At 35.5% G+C, this 17,612-nt stretch overlaps 1 protein-coding gene across 4 annotated transcripts in view; it reads right to left on the reverse strand.

Annotated features, from left to right (window-relative positions):
* Nucleotides 1–228: 228 nt before the first annotated feature.
* Nucleotides 229–17,612, reverse strand: part of SAMSN1 (SAM domain, SH3 domain and nuclear localization signals 1) — a 151,939-nt gene continuing 134,555 nt past the window's right edge. For all 4 annotated transcript variants that reach the window (XM_057696114.1, XM_057696113.1, XM_057696111.1 and 1 more), the window contains 4 exons: nucleotides 16,362–16,513; nucleotides 14,017–14,223; nucleotides 11,938–12,088; nucleotides 229–1,041 (listed from right to left, as the gene is read on the reverse strand). In XM_057696114.1, the coding sequence (XP_057552097.1) occupies nucleotides 839–1,041; nucleotides 11,938–12,088; nucleotides 14,017–14,223; nucleotides 16,362–16,513 (713 nt within the window). In that variant the 3' untranslated portion in view covers nucleotides 229–838. The remainder of the gene's footprint in view (nucleotides 1,042–11,937; nucleotides 12,089–14,016; nucleotides 14,224–16,361; nucleotides 16,514–17,612) is intronic.

The following is a 17,612-nucleotide window of genomic DNA, read 5'->3' on the forward strand; positions in this document are numbered from 1 at the left end:
GGAGAGAGACTGAGGTGAGGTAATTGATTTGGAAATCATATATATATATATATATATAAAAATATACAAATATTTATATATATATATAAATAAAAGTGAGAACTGACTATAAAACCTTGTCTGGTAGGAGATATTTTGTGTAAAGTTCTAAGATGAATATACTTTAAGTAACACTAGTCTGGAAAATACCAAATGCATATAGTTCTTTTTATTATTAAAATTAGGGTATCTCAAAATTTAAAATATTTACACTTAAAGATGAAAAATCTGTACAATTATTAAAATTAGTTTTACTAAATCAGAATAGACAATATGTTGTTATCTTTCATACAGATAACAGTGAAGAAATCAACAAAAAATAATTACTAAAACTCCACCGTGGATTAGGATAAAATGTCTCCAATATTAACTCACACTTTGCTTGGACAATTAGTTAAACACACATGCTCTGTTACTATTCATTAAACAATACACACAAATTCAAAACTGGCAGGTTTAAAAAAAGGAGTTTTTTTTTTGGCAGATTCATTTTACACTTATAAAATAAAGCCAAATAAAGCTTATGTTGCACATACCAGAAATGTATACTGTCCTTTTTCTGATACAGGTGAGTGAAATATTAACATGTAGCATTTAAGATAATAAATATACATATTATTTACAATAATTGGGAATACTAGAGATATGAGCTTTTATGTACAATCATTCCCATTAAAACATTTTTACTTCAGGTTGTATCTGCAAATACTTCCCTTCCTCTACATTTTGATCTTTTATTGATAGCTCAAGTAGAGTTAGAACAGAACACATCTGTAGATGTAGAGTTGATAATATGTATTCAGTCTCTTGGCTCTGTGATAGTGATCTTCTGTACCATGTCAGACAGGTTTTCAGACTCCAGATCTTCTTTACCATTATCTGAATTTCCTGATGAGATATAACAACCAGAGTCCCTTGGGCAGTCATCTAACTGTGACTTATTTAAGGAGATGTCTGGGCTTAAGGATAGGGGCACGGATTCATCTTCTTGCTCTTGAATAGCTGTAAATAGAAAAGAGGGCAGTGATTAGGCAAAGCCAAGAACAGTTTTGCTCATATACTCATTCATCTTCAAGCTATTTTAACTGTTCCAACCTTGACTTCACTACAATTGAAAATTCTGTAAGTAAACGATATATTTGTTTATTATAAAAGAGTTGTTTGAACTTAAATATTCAAGCCACTGTTTTCTTAGAAGACAAAGTTTCCCCTTTGTCGCTCACTTGCAGTTTCATGGAGTTCATGTGAACTGCTTACATAAGTAAAGATCAATATGGACTCTCATTTTACATTAATGATAAGTTGCCAGAGAAAGCAGATTGTATCCACAGTGTGACTGATACCTTGTCCAAATATTCCTTAAAGTAACGTTAGAAGTCATTTGTAGTTTAAATGTACAGTCCAAGTCAATAGTGATCTTTGTGAACAATTCTAGAATCATGGTAATGTGGGTTAATGAATAAAAGATCACTATGGACAACAATATACAATAGGATTTCAATAACTTGGAATTTGACTAATGCAACTTAGAGTATTCAGAATTTTCCTATGTTTGCATTCATCAGAAAAGTAGACATAGAAACCAGGTTGCATTTATTGATTTTATTTTTCATCTGTGCTACATGGCTTGCAGGATCTTAGTTCCCCCACCAAGGATTGAACCCAGGCCGTGAAAGCAACAAGTCCTAACCACTGGACTGCAAGGGAATTCCCCAGGTTGCTTTTAGATGGTAAAACACTGTACCCATTGAATCTGCCTTTTGTAGTTTGTCTCCTACATCTTTGTTTATAGTTCTGAATCACAATTATTTATATTCAGATTGGTAACTCTGTGTCAACAAGGCAGTATTCCGGATTCAACAGGCTTTATCTTTTCAGAAAAAAATAATCATATTAGAGATGTAATGAAAGATATTTCTAAAGAACCGAAGCAGCCCTATAGTTTTGCTCTTCTCAAGAATCTTTAGCATCTGTGGTCTCTTGCCAATGTGAAGTTTCTTTCTTTGCATTTCCTGACCCCAGTAAATACGTATTTCTCTGTATTATGAAATGGGTTTCAAGGAAAGGAGATGGATCTTAGGCTACCACCTGTCAGCTATATCAGCATGTCTTGCTATTTCCCCTTCTAACCCTGGGGCTTTTCCACTCTGGACATTTGAATAGCCCTACGTTGGAAGAACATACATTTCAGGGGGGGTTAAGACCTCTGCCTTCAGAAGCAATGCACTTCATCCCATTCCAGTGAGAATAAAGTAAATCCAAACTTCAAAATCTTTGGAAGAAGGAAATTGTGTAATTGTGTAATTTTCCTCAATAGACTCTTAAGTAATTTATCTTTTGGAAATCTACTCTTTACCTTGTCTATACATCTCCTGCTTTTAAATGCATTCTCTAGGCTTCAGATGTCTTGCCAACATTAGTGTATGGTCCACTGTGTATCCAATTTTTATCAACCTCTGTTACAAGAGAGAATTAAGCCCTGGTGCCTTAGCATCCTTGTATGCAATAAATTAAATTCTTGTCAATGTATCTAAAATGGTACTAGTTATGTACCTTTCATGGAGGACTTGAGATAAGAGTCACTTAAATTATTTTCTGTGTTCTGTGGTTTATATGGGAAACACAAGTTGAGATAGGTTGGAAAAAATGATAAAAATAATTTCTTAGTCTACTCATTTTGAAAATGAATCATAGCAGTTCTTTTAACCTCTTCCTCAAAGTTTTTATTTGCAATGATGAAACCACATTTATGCCATTCTTCTGAATCTTCTCCACAGTTGCCACATCTTTATTTGACTGTGGACTCAGTATAAGAATTTAAGTCTAGCGATGTTATGACTAGTTCTAGGTATAAGGAGCTTTAACTTAATATATACCTACTCTGATTGTTATTTTAAAATGTTAGCTATCATGAAGCATTTTCTCTTTATTAGTTACAATGACCTTTAGGTTTGGGGGAATCCACTTAATATTGACTAGTCTTTATGGGTATCAGTCATTCATTTTTGTTTCCAAGCCCTTCTTTTATGAAAAACCAGCACTGAAATGGGACCTCATTCTTTAAGGAAAAGCTTTCTCCTCTTGCTTTGCTTTTCTGTCATATTGCCACTGAAATGGAAGAGCCAGCTCGTGTTCTGGAAAAGGTCAGAGGAATTAGTTTTTTTGCAATGCTTCCTGCCACATCAGCAGTGATCTCCATATTTGGAGTGTGATCCTCTTAGTCAGAATGGCTGTGGTGATAAGGCCATATTTCCCCAGATTGTATTTGGCTCTATTACCTCAACACAAAATGGAAAGAACTAAGTTTCTACCCTCAGACTGACATCCTAAACAGCACTTGGCATTAAAAAAACTGTTCCCAGCACCAGGTTCTATTTAGGTTGGTTACTGATTGCAGGGCTCTCTTCAGGATACAAAACCTAGGCTTGAAGAACTCTGATTTCCAAAATAGCTCTTTTCCTTTCAAAAAATAAGTACTTAGCTTGTGATTTCATCCTCAGAAGCTACTATAGTTCACCTCAAAGAGTAACAAAGTAAACAAACAATAAGTCTAACTTTAAACAGAGAATGTATCATTTTTTATATTAGTAATAAAATGTATTTGTTTCTATTTTCACCTGGGAAAGCCTGTATCACATTCTCCAAATTCTAGGAATGGTTTGTTTTAAATACAGGGTATTTGTTGTAAAAACCTTTCATCTGTAATTTTTATGGAAAAAGGACATAGTTTCTCAGTATGAGAGTTATGCAGCACAGTAATTTACAGAACAGCGGTAATGTGCTGAATGATTTCCTAGTGAAATGAAAACATGGCTATGCCTCCTCAAAAGCTCCCCACCAGGACTGCAGTAATTTCAGGCGGGCGATCAGCTGGAGCCCCTCAATTGTAACTATAAAAAGAAAAGGCAGGTCATTAAGTTATATCATGGAAATGAAAGCTATCTAGCATTCAGGTTTTGTATTTGGAGGGTCAAGATTTTCCTCTTCTTGGTTTCTTTTTTTTTTTTTTTTTTTTTGCACCTTGACACTAATAACTTAGGGATTGGCACAAACCTAGGTCTTGTGCTATGGGTGGTTTCTCCAGCAGAGGAGATGAAGTCAAACTAATACATCCACATGTTCTTTCTAAGTCATTTAGTCCCTTCATGTGGCCGTGAAACCGAGTAAAGCTAACCAAGTAAAGCTAACCGACCTACCTAGAAATTGAAACTATAACCTTCATCAGTTTTGTCCTACGGTCCAGTCATCTGAGCTAACCAGGCAGGTGACACATTGGAATAAGAAGCAGTTTGCCTGCAAATTACAGACTTGCTATAAGATATCTGAGTGCATCTTTTTATACCAAAATATTTCTGATAATACAAGTTAAAAAATTATTATATATAATTTTTCTATTATTAAAAGTATATAAAAACATAGAGACATCATATAAATCACAAATGAAAGTGTTAAAATTTTGGAGTTTATATTTCTGAGATCATCTACAATGTTTTATATTTTATTTTAATAGAGAACAAGAAGATTAAAATGGTATCATTTTTTAATAAAGCCCCTAAATGGCTTGCAAATATCCACAAAGTTGTACATTTTAAAAATATGGGTATACTGCAGAATTAGTAAATAATTTGAAAAAGGGTATATCTTATTGCTACCAGCTAACAGCAGGCATAATAGGAGTACAGATAGCAGCCCCAAACAGTTCTATACTCTATGTAATGAAAATAAAATAATTATGTTAAGAAAAAATTATTTAGGAGCTATTTTGTCCTAAAGAACTAATTAGAATATTAAAATATTTTATTTCTTACCCAAATTTTTATGGAATTGTATGAAGCTCATGGTTCAACATAAGATAGTCATCAATGGAGATAAAAAGTGGCATGGTGATTAGAACATAAGACAGCGAATATAATTATTCATAAAATAATTATATTGAGTTGTGACATTTAATTAATTAAGTATAGGCAATCTCAATTATATTGAAAGTGAAGAAAACTTAAAGGAAATCAAACTAGATTCTAATTCCGGAAAAAAGTTCTCATGCCCTAAGGAAAAATCTCTGCCGCATATTCACATATTAGAAAGTTAAAGATGTAATAAAAAATGTAAACTACTAGTTTTTGCTCCACTTTTCCAATTTTCTTTACCCAAATGTTCCAGATTTTGACTTTACTATCTTGTTTGCCTTAAGTATGAAGCCTCTGTTCTTTAGGCAAAGTACTATAAAATAATGTAATCCAGAGAGCATAGGAAAATACCTGGCCAATGGAAGTGCTCAATAAACAATGTGTTTAATAAAAACAATGTAATATTTAGATTAATTAAAGGAAATATGAGTTAAAGAAGATCAAGTAAGAAATTTTGTTGAAATTCAAATGAAGATACCTCTTGGGTCTTTGTATCATCCTCCTCTTTTTCTCTAGCTTGGTAGCAACTCCAAAAAGGAAAAACCAGGTTTATGCATCTTAGGATGGCTTGAAATCTCAGCCTCATTTGTAGCTCCACATGAGGCACTCAAACCAAAACTCAAGCATTCTCTGGGTAACTATGGCTACATTTATCTGTCCAGAGGTAGTGTGGTCCACGGAGGAATATTCAGTAGGCAATATAGCATAACTCTTAATTATTTCTGATTTCATCTTAAGCATGTCCTTAAATTACCTGAACACTTTAATTTTCTATTTAGTGAATATTTGATATTTATTTCATGTGAATACTAACCCACCTCTTGGACATACAACAAGAACAAACTGAACACAGATATCGCTTCATGGGAAATCAACCAGTTGCTGTTTTCCTGAGGCCATGAGAGAATAAAGAGTTCAAATGACTTTCCCTCTTTCTGCAAACCTCTCTTTGCATCCTAGCATCATAGTCTCCTCTCTAATGAGGTTCTAGGAAGTACATCTTTTCACTTACACTCACGACAACTTCCACTTCCACTCGTCAGTAGGGCAAAGGCACACTCACTCAAGATCCAATCACTGAGCACCAACAGGGGCAGCACCGTTAGGCTGCCACTTCACTCCAAGCACACATCTCCATGAGAGCTTTGGTCCCAGGAAATATTTACCCATGGTTGAGTTGTTACATTGGACTGTTTTGATAATGACCAAATAATATTAAAGACTATTATTCTATTGCTAAATCAGGGGCCTTGGAAAAGCAAGACTGTATTTCTTACAGGTTAAATTAATCCTGTTTACTTGACATGATGAAAAAGTAACCTAATTTCATTATTTTAAAATTTATTATTTGGCAAAAATAGCATTACCTTGCATATTACTGATCTACAATTTGCTTTTACCATTTAATATGTTTTGGACATCTTCATGTTAGTATGCATTTCATTCTCTTAATATTTTCCTACTATTTTATTGTTTGCATATATCTTTATTTATAACAAATTAATTATTGATGGAAGTTCACATTGGTCTTAGTTTTTAAAGAAAGCTCCTAGTAGTTTAACTAGTGTTTTTATGCATTTGTAGAAATCAATCAAACAAATTTCTAAAACAGAGTTTCTGGATACAGAAGTATGCACATGTTAAACTTGGATAGTTTTTACATTATCTCCTTCTAGAAATGTACTCATTTACACACGTGCACACTCATATACACACCCGGTTAGCATATGCATAAAATGAATCTTGACAACACATTTCAACACCCACCTGCCTGTGACAAAAACTTTTATGTGTAAAGTGGGATTATAGGGGACTTGAAGTTTTATAATAAGAAAAAAGTTTTGCTTACTATTTGCAAATGTCTTCACTCCCTTATTCAACATGTAAGCATTCTACAAGCATTTGTTAACCATCCACTCAGTGCAAAGCATAGTTTTAGTGGCTTTGGGAAGGCACGTGGTAATAGAGGATTTGGTCTTGTTTGGCCAGGGTAATGACTACAAAGCCATGCCTAGTACAAAATCATAGTGCAATATAAGAACAAGTACAGGCATGCCCTACATGTTCAGACATTATAAGTTCTTTAGGTGACGGAAGTGAAAATTCTATGAACTCTTTCCTCTGGAGATTGTTCTCTGGTTGAAGGATAAAAATGTTTCCAGTTCATTTTATTGTTCTTTGTATTATATAGAATATGGCATCTATCATAATTTCAGTCTTGGGGGTAAAACCAAAAACAATCTGAAGAAAGTAAATTTCATAAAGCAAAATGGTTGTGACCAGAAATAGATATTAAATGCATATTTATAAATACATCAATATGAAATACCTGTGTGCCTTCTCTACTCTGTCTGTGTGAATAGTTAGCATGTATTTTCTTAAAAGCCGTACATTTCTTGAATCTAGATCCAAATCATATGGCAAGGAGGTTGGAAACACCAGGCACGTGTGTCAGGGGCTAAGGCACCAGGCTACCCTGGCACGCTGTCAGGCCAACTGCTGGACTGCTGCTTGGCATAACTACAAGTCTTCCCTGCTGGCAGCTCATGTTCCAGGCTCCTGGCTGGGTCTTGCCATTTGCCTTGCATCGTTTTGGGCAGGTAGGCAGGCAGGAAGGCACAACTGGGGATAGTTGAGCAATGAGGGGCTGCTGTGACCACAGCTGGTGCCAACAGCCTGGCACACAACCCAGCCTTCCCCCTACCTCCTCAATGAGCACGGCAAACAAAGTTTGCAGGTAGTACCTCCAATATGTTACATCCAGATTCTAGGATAGTTTGCTGATTCTGTTACTAGGTTGTTTTTTGTTTTCAATTTAAATTTTAATTATCCCTCTGCTATAGGGAAAATAAGATATTTCCATCACCCGTTTTCCCCAAGGACAGTAGTACACATTCTCATAGACACACTTTCAAGACATATCAAAGTGCATCTAAAAATAGGAAAAGAGAAACAAGTTCAGAATAAAAAACGATATTTACTATAAACAGCAGTTAACTATCTTACTATTTTAAAGAGGCATTTCTCAGCAAGGCAAAGGGATCTTGAAGGTTGTGTTTATGGAAACACACACACACACACACACATATTCTCTATTCTCTTTTTTCCTTGCTGGGAATATTTATTCAAAGTAAACAAACCATTTTAAAATTCAGATGATAAATAGAGAAAATCTAATATGCACAAAATAAACAGATTCTGCTCTTTTGCTCCTTCAAGGGCTGAGTATTTCACCCTAATTCTTCTTCTTCTCCTTCTAACCTCATCTAGATTCCCAGCTGAAGGAGCTAGCAGCTGAATTCTGCTCAATGCTAATGCAACATGAGAACAAATTCACAATATCTCTGTACTCGTCTTGTCTGGGATTGGAGAACCCAAAGCTGTTATTCTACTCCAGAGGTATTACTGTGATCAGCCCTAACACCACTTGCCAGCCCTACTGTCAGCTTCTTGAAGAAGCATCTTTACCTCCTGTCAAGCAGTGACCTAAAAAATTTTAATCCGGTTAACATTTTCAAGGTCAAAGTGGGTACAATGCTATCTATTTTGGCCCAAGAGAAAAAGGAAATTGCTTGCTCTAAGTCTTAGATTTCTGTTTGTCCCTGTTCCACACGCCATCCTCTTGGTCCCTCTAGATGTATTAAAGGCTCACATGGAGCTTGTGGTCTTTTCTACATTATCTCAAAGCTTTAGCTCCTGTCCTCAAAACAGGTGCTGATTCTGCTCAATTTTTATACTGAATGATAAGCAAAGCAAAACTTTCCAGTTTCCAACCTAAGAAGCAATGAAACGCTAAACTAGGAATTTATTGACGTTCCCCAAGCTGACATTATTCAATAATCAAAATAAAATGCATACATAAAATCCTGGCCAATTTGCATACCCCATTCTTCCACACACACAAAAATGCTATTTTTAACCTATGACTGTGACATGCATTTGTTTTTAATAATGTCTCAGTTTTATACAACCATATATTCAAGGTCTTTATCATTCAAGGTACATGAAGGTTGTGCATTTAATCTTTAGCATGGCTGTAGAAGATATGACTCACAGAGTAGAGAACAGATAAAAATAAGCATGCAGCAGCATGGTGCCGAATCATCAGAACTCACCATCTTATCAACAAATAGAAGTCATTCTTCTTTATTTCTTGAGCAAAGCAGTTTCATATAAGATAAATAGCTTTCAGTCAGAATAGCCTAACATGCAATATGCATCTTTTTGACATGTATATTCTAATACTACTTTAGACCCTAAGATTAAAGGAAGAAAAATCTCAGGATTGTGTGTTGACAACAAACACTGGTTGAATCTGCATTTTTTCCATCTTTCATCTCCCAGAATTTGGCTCAATGTGGGTATGCTTGTACATTACTGGATATTATTAAATGCTCAACCTCTAGTGACCTTCAAGTACTGTTTTCTAAAGTTTTAAAGAGAAATAATTCAGAGAAGTTTTACTTTTTTAGATCAAATGTTGAAAGTCACATCATGCTTTGGAGATACTGTCTTTTGTTTTCAGAGACCACAGTGTAGTAGGATGTGTTTCTAATAGATTTAGGAGACTGGTTTCTAGATATGTGACCTTGAGAAGATAACTTAACTACTGTATTCTTAGTTTCCCCATCTTGTAACGGAAAAATTTGAGTCAGATGGTTTTTAAAATTTTACCTAGCTCTAATATGATAACGTCTATAAAGTATTATTCTTTTGTTAACATCGAAAGTAAATGGGTGATGAGGGAGGCAGAATAAAGAAATTAAGTGGATGCCTTAAGCGGTCCATGCCTTTGGCACTGGACTGAGCTTCCCTCTGTGGACCTCTGCTGAGCACTTTTTTATGGCTGAAAGCCCTGTTTTCCAAGGCTCTCTGGCCCCTTCCATTCACAAATCCTGTTTCAATGAAGCAACAGTAGCCTTTCACCTTTCAGGGCATCATGCTTTTGCAAAGCTTCTGTTCTCACTTAAACATTAGCTTCTGCTTTCTGAAATGGAAAACTGAACTGAAGCTCTTGGGAAAATTGACAAAGTCATAGAAAGCTTGAATTTTCAAATAATCATTGTTCTATTCATAATTACCAGTTCGTATGTGTGAAAGAAAGAACTTGTTTTTTTTATAGTAGACTGCCTTTGATTAAAACTCCAATTCTGCTACTAATCTAGCTGTTTGGCCTCTTTCAAATTCATCTCTGAAATATTTTCTCATCTATAAAATGGGCAAAATACCTACATGGATGTTATTGTAGAAGAAAAGCAATTATTTACAAGTGCTCAAAAATACTCTTCTTCCTCCCTCTGCTTCAGCATTCGCTTATTTTGGAGAGTATTGACAATGATACTGAAAATTTTCAATTACAAGAAATCTACAGAATCCATTTCTTAGCATAATATTGCTAAGGATAGCAATACTGAGTATCCATGTTTTGAAATGGCAAGATGTGAAAGAAACTGCCTCATTTACTTGGAAGATATTGCTACACCAGTTTACACTGATCAGTTTTATTTTGGCTTGTATTATTGAGTAAACAGGCTACTTTTTAAAGTGTGACCTTTGTCTGCCTCTGTGACCTGATTCCTCTCTCTTCCGCATTTCCTAGCCTCCAGGACTTTAAAAAATGCATACAAACTCCTAGCCTAACGATGAAATCAATTCTGCGGGTGTCAAATTAGTGGTAGATGTGAAAACACTTTGAAAAGGATGAGGATCTATGCAAACACAAGACAGCAAGTAAGGGTTAAGTAAGGTACAGTTTCTAAAAAAAGTAAATTAATTCTTACTAGGCAAAAGGCCAGTGTATAATAAACATGTGAAGTTCAACTATGCCATTTTGTGAGGCATATGAGGGAGGATACAGGAAAACTCACTATGGGACAGTCAGGAGGCTTGGGTCCTAAACAGAACTTTCTTCCTTATTCTCAACCTGGGCTGTTACTTGTAGTGTGAGAAAGTATAACATAGCATCATAAACACTGGTCCCAGCTTCCTAATTCACTAGGTGCATGACCTTGGATGAGTTACTTATCTTCTCAATTTCTCATTATAAAAATGGGGATGGTACTAGCTCACAGAGCTGTGGAGAGCATTAAAGAAGATAATAAATGTAAAGACCGTGGCTCAAAGTTAGAGAACATGTTCAAAAAATAATTAATGATTATTAGTAGTATTACTTGTGAAAGAGAAGGTTGGATTAGATGATCTAAGTTCTTTCTCATCTTTAAAATTAGACACCTTCCCCCATTTTTTTTTTCTAACAAAATTCTCCTTGCAGAGTTAGGTACTGCCTTGAGCTCAGGGTTTTGGGGGCCCGGCAAGATTTAGTAAGAAGAATGGTCAGATTGGGCAATTGTGAAAACAAAAACTATCCCATCTTTACCAACCCAGTTGGTGTAGCCAATGTTCAAGTGAATCTACATGTGTTACTCCATCTTTAGTTTATACGTACAAATACAGAGAATTATCTCAGATAATAAAATTAAGCGCTGAATATTTTTGCAAGCTATTATAGCATTTTGAAAGAATACTATAAACATGTACAGGATGTGACTATATGGTAATGAAATGAATTTTCTTGTGTGGCACGAAGGCTCATTAGCTCAGAGCCATGCTCTGTGCTGTTCTACAAAAGTCGCATATGACATTTCTCACTAATGGCTCACGCTGTCACTAAATATTTGTCTCTAACTCCCCCAGTCTTTGCGAATGCAGACATCCACTTGTGTGTAAGTAATAACTCTGCAGAATCTAAATAAGGTACCCAGAAAAGCTCTTTTGTTTTCTGAATCCAGTAAGGAAAAAAAAGGTCCTCTTTCTAATTATAGATTTGACCAGAGTTGTTGTTTCCAAATGTATAAGAAAATACTTATTTTATTGGAAAAAATGCTTTATATGATTCTCAGTAAATGAAACTGGGGCTTTGTTTTTAATGATTTTACTATTTACGTTAAACTGTGATTCTCAGCTAGGGAGAAGAGTAAGTGTGCATACTTACTTTCTTCATCAAGAAGATTTTCAGCAGCTGATAGTAACCTCACCCTATCTTCTGGGTTTTTAATGTTTAATTCAATGAGATGACTCTCTTTTATATCCTTTAAATCTTCTAGAGTCTCGTAACCATTGAGCAAAAGCGTTGAGGTGTATTCCTGTGGGGAAGGAAAAATATGTATAATGTAAGCTAGTCAGATTCAAATATTTTATCTTTAGTTCTCTATAGATTAAAAAAAAAAAGTGTAGAAATGCATGGAAACCAAAGGTGCCAATAGAACTTTTGCTTAACTTTATTTTATTTGTACTAGTTTTCCACATGTAAAAGTGGGGCATTTAAACAGTATGTTGTACAGTTCTCACCTTCTGGAAGGACAAATGTAAAGAAGAAATGATTACCTTAAGCTATACAAAGCTAAATCATGGATCAATTAAACAGCAGGGTCATTCATTCCATTTGGCACTTTTTTACTTCTCAAATAGCAAAATTGACAATGCTAGCGTGTTATTAAGTCTATCAATTAAATGCCTCTAATAGAGTATATTATAATAATATTTCTGGATCTATATCTCTTCTTGTTTGCTTGATTGCAAAATCATATACCCTCATTAAATTTTTTGGAGTAGGTTAAAAAATGGGTTTGAAACAGACACAATTTATATAAAAAGTATACTTAGCATTTTGATTGAAAAGCATTATATAAACCTAAGGAGTCCCAAAATTTCTATTTAATTAAAAGCTCTTATTAAGCATAAAAGCACTGTGGTTGGGAAAAGTACTGTTTCTGTTTCTTATTATGTATATTTTGTCCACCATTTGCATCAATATATATTAGTTTAAAATTCATAGGTTTCTGATTTCAAAGTCTGTATGTTATTTATGTAACCTCTGTTCTCTCTAACAGAATAAAAATGCAAAGTGAATTTGAATGCTTTTCAACTTCCTCAGATATTCCTTCCATTTTACTCGATCATAATTTCAATATCCTTATTTTAGTTACTAAATTTTAATAAGAGGATGTATAAAAGTTTTAACCAATCAGGAAGAAGTTATTACTAGTCCTTTATTTATTTTTTAAAAAGGGAAAGAAAGAGTAGCAATTCTTTTAAAACTAATGCATCCTAGAAGGAGCACTGAATTAGAACAGAAAAAAAAAAATTTCCATACTGATGTAACTAACTGTGGGTTCTTGAGTAAGTTATTTCACTTCCTTAGCCCTTGGTTTTTTTCATAGGTCGCAGAACAAGCAAGTAGCTGAAGGAGGATTTAAACTTGTGCTTCCTCCAATGAGTACCCCATTTGGGGGACACCAATAGTAATATCGAAAGGCCTGTGTAGTGTGTCTACAGACAAGAATGCAACTATTATAGATAATTCAGGAAAAACAGTTAAGGGAATATTAATTGACTATTGTCTTGATGAATTTTGAAAACTATCAAAGTACTGTTGTGTCCATTTTAGAAGTGGATGGCAAAATAGTAAATTGAGTGAGGCTAGACGTATTGTATGTACATGCCACTTAACAACAGAGATGTTTCACAAAAAATTTTCTAATATAACAAAATAATTGGATTGTAAATATAGACAACACTGTTTCCTTAACACAATCATTATGGGAGCTTAATGATCACTATTTCCTAATGACTTTAAAAACAATTAAATTTAGTTATCTTCTCTTGACTTGCTTTTGATCTCTGCTCTATAGAAAATACAATTTTCTTTTCATTTTTCCTTTCAATGCTCTGAATTTTTACCTTCACTCTTTATATTCTCTTTATCATTCTTACTACATATTTTCTCTGTGCCTTTTCTTCTCCCAAGTATATTTCATTTTTCACTGCACTTTCTCAACCTAATCTCTACTGCAGCTGCTAAGTACCATTAGAGTTTAGTCCAAGGGATGTTATATCAAGACCTGTGCTTGCATAATAAAAGTAATAAAGGGTATATATAAACTGTTCTTGGAAAACAGGTTTTTCCCCTGCTGTACATCATGTATTTTTTAACAACACAAACACTGATCCATTCTGCTCTATTACTCCATCCATATGCCACCAAAATCAAACAGGCCATAGGTTTGCTAACCTGAAGGTGGATCCTCTCTAAGAACTCCTGCAGAGTCTTAGGTTTTTCCTTCCCACTCCTTCTGTGTGCCTTTATTTTCTTGGGGGCTTCTTCCTCTTCTGAGATGACATCCACATAAATAAATTTGAAGTTTCCCACCTTATTGTTCAGCATTCCTGTCCACATCCCCATTGGTGTTTTGCAGATAATATCTATGATATCTCCTTTCTAAAGACAAAGAAATATACAAATTAGATTTCAGAGAACTTTGGTGTTATGACAATTCGTAGAAAGAATGGAATCATGGAAAATTAGAATAGTGAGGGCATTGTGCTAAGGGGGTTTAGAGTTAGAAATAAATCTGAGAGGAAATTTCTTTTAAAAGTTTAAGGAAACTATTTACTAGTAATATTGAAGAAAACCCCAACATGCTTGAAGAAAAACTCCTAAATGTATTTGGTGATGTGCTTTTGGTACCATGTCAAATTATCAGTTTATATTTGTAGAGCATTCTGTGGTTTACAAAACACATTTGCATACATTAAGTCATTTTATGCCCACAACACACCTCTTAAGATATATATATGTGAGGTGTCATTATTACTCTGTTATAGAAAAAGAAATGCAAACATTAAATAATTTCTCAAGAGCTTATAGGAAGTTAGTGGCAGAACCAGAACTCAACCCTAAATTGTTTGAACTCAAAAATAATGCTCTTTTTGTTCATCCTGTCAAAACAATGTATAAGTAGCAAAGCTCAAGCCATCATTGCCAGAGGGGCTCCCAAGTACAGAAGGGGAAGAAAGAGAAGTCTATGACTCTGTCTATGCTTCTAGTTCCTCTGAAGAATTCATCTACAGTGTGAAATAAATCCACCTAAAGTATTGTATCCATCTCAAATAATGAAAATGTTCAGAATTTTGTACATAGCAAAAGTATATATGCACTAAGGCTAAATTATGCTAATTATCCTGGATTAATTAATAATTAATTAGTAATTACTTAACACTTAGATTGAGCTCCACAGCAAAGTCTGGATTGAGGTATGAATGAAGTGTATTGGGATAGACAAACCAATTGGTCTTTCTCTTTATTCACATCTAACACTAAGACTGCAGGAGCTATTGGCAAGAGTAGAAATCTCCACAGGGTGTTGTTTTTTTTTGTAAAGAAAATTGTTTTCTATGCCAATACAGTGTCTACATTTAAGTGTCATAGTTACTCCTTTGAGACATGCAGCTTTCTGTCTCAGAGATGACATTATAGGTGCTGATATTTTTGCTATTTTAGGGGTCTACCCTTAGACAAAGCATTAAGTTTGCTACTAAAAATATTTTTTCTTCTGCTCTGTGAATGTGTATTCTTCCATCTAAAACACAAATTGTATTTGTAACAGTAGAATTCAATGTGATTAAAAGATCTGGTGTTTTCGACTTTTGATAGTCTGCCCTTCAGACCCTATGAGCTTTCATCTAGCTTTTCCTGTCTTTAACTATAGGGAATCAAATCCTAGGCTAGATGGGATCAGCTAAGCAGACCTAGAAAATCCCCAGAAGCTCTAGGGGAATTTTCTAAGTATGACAGTCCTATGCTACATCCTTCTTATTATCCTTTAAACTTGTAAAGAGTATACATTATAGGTAAGCCCACAGGTCACAAGCGAAAATCCAATTTCATTTCGGCTAAGACCCTGGATGGTGAACAATAGTATTCAATACTCAGTGGTGTCTGTGGGATTCTTATTGTGTCTTATGAGGGCCCCACAGATGTCCCCTTAGGCAGCACCAATGGTGGTTCAACCTTTGTGTTGTTTGAAGCCCTCACAGCAAAAGAAAATGAACATAGAGGAAAAGAGCTAAAAAAGGAACTCAGGAGGGGATATCATTGAGAGAAAGTTGTCAGGTTACTCATGGCATCTGCAAGTACTGACTTAGTGTTAAAGTTGTCTGGCCAAGTCTGGTTCCCAAGAATATTGCTCTGCTGGGCTCTTGCCTGATATTTCCATTTTCTCTCCCTCTCCTTGGCTTCATGTTTTTACTCCAACAAGTATCAGGCAGAACTGAGCACCTCCAGCAACTTGTGAGGCTTTTGGTTTTCAGAAAAATGATGACAATTCCTTCTCCTCGAATAGGCTCTGGTTTTACATTATCTACATAATGCAACTTTTTCAAATAGCCTCAAAAGACTGATCCTCCTACCCTACCTCTCATGTTTTGTTTGAATTCCTGCCACAGTAAACCAGCCCCGCTTCTCCTATTGGGAAGAACAAACTCACCCCCTAGTTCCCCAAACTTGTACTTCCTGAACGAGATCACACACCCAGCCTTAGACAAACCACACAGGATGCAGGTATGATGTGCACACACCTTGATTTTGAGGGAGTCAGTGTCATAAGGGCTTGGTGTGAAATCAGTATGTACTCGGGCACGGCCACAGAATGGTCCGGAGTAGGGGCCATCATCATCCAGTCGAAAGCTGTCTCGGTTACTTGTACCGTCTGAACAGCTTGTTATTCCACCTGATGAAGGCAAAGCAGAGGTTCACAGTTCTCACTGAAGGTGCATAACATTCTGAACCATCAACTGGACATAACTAAGCAGGAACAATGCTGAAGCATTGGATGCCAGCCTCCTGGGGAGGTTCTATGTGACTGATGCCTGTTTCTGCCTCTCAGTCATTCTCCATCAGTGACGTCTGTCCTCTGAGCCATTTCTGTTCTTTCTCTAGTCAACCTGATCATCTTCTCCTCGACCACCAACCCAAACGCTCTCTTACCTCAGTCTCTATGATCTGATCCAGCAGCACAGTGTTTTGAGCATTGGATACTTGCTAAAGAGGCAGATAGTATAGACTTAATTCCCTGCACAAGCCAGATAATTAATTTTGTACATGTAAACAAAGACAGAAACCTATAGCAACAGTTTGATCTTTGTGTTCTATTGATTAGGGATGGTCAAAGCATAAGACCATAAGGTTCCCTACAGCTTATCACAATGTAGCAAACATGCTGTCTCACACATTCTATCATATACCAAAAGCCATTTTGAGGCAACATCTCTAGGTATAAAAGGTAGCATTGTTGCTTGTTGTGGGAGTGTCAGGGAAAGTGGAAATGTGTTCCAATGTCTATACTCCTAAACTGTTCAAAACTATTCTAAACTGGGCTTTTTAAACTGCTCCAAATCCTTGTTCTCTGTTCCTCTTCCTTTCTGATCTTGAACCTCAAGGGAAAAAGAAAAAGAGATTCCATTTTTGCTGCCTACCTGGGGGCAAAAATGGCTCCCAGTGGAAGTAACTCTGAGTTGCCCTACTGCTTTCAGTTGTCACCTCACTTTCTCCTTCCGTGTGGCCTTTCGGTGCTCTGTTTCATGAGGGAACAGCTCCACTATCTCTACCATTTATTCAAATAAGTACAGCGATAAGATAAAGATCCTTAAGGATGCTCCATTTTTTTAAAATATGGACTGATGTAAAAGAAATGTGAGTTGCATCTAACCACAGAAATTAAGTTGTTTATTTAATAGCTAAGTAGACCCCCAGCTCCTCCCACTCTTCCTTCCATGACCACTCCAGCCCCTGGCTTTTCATTGTATATTCAAGTTAATAAAATTCTACCC

Source organism: Hippopotamus amphibius, chromosome 10 (genome assembly GCF_030028045.1).
Source record: "Hippopotamus amphibius kiboko isolate mHipAmp2 chromosome 10, mHipAmp2.hap2, whole genome shotgun sequence".
Lineage (NCBI taxonomy): Eukaryota > Metazoa > Chordata > Mammalia > Artiodactyla > Hippopotamidae > Hippopotamus > Hippopotamus amphibius.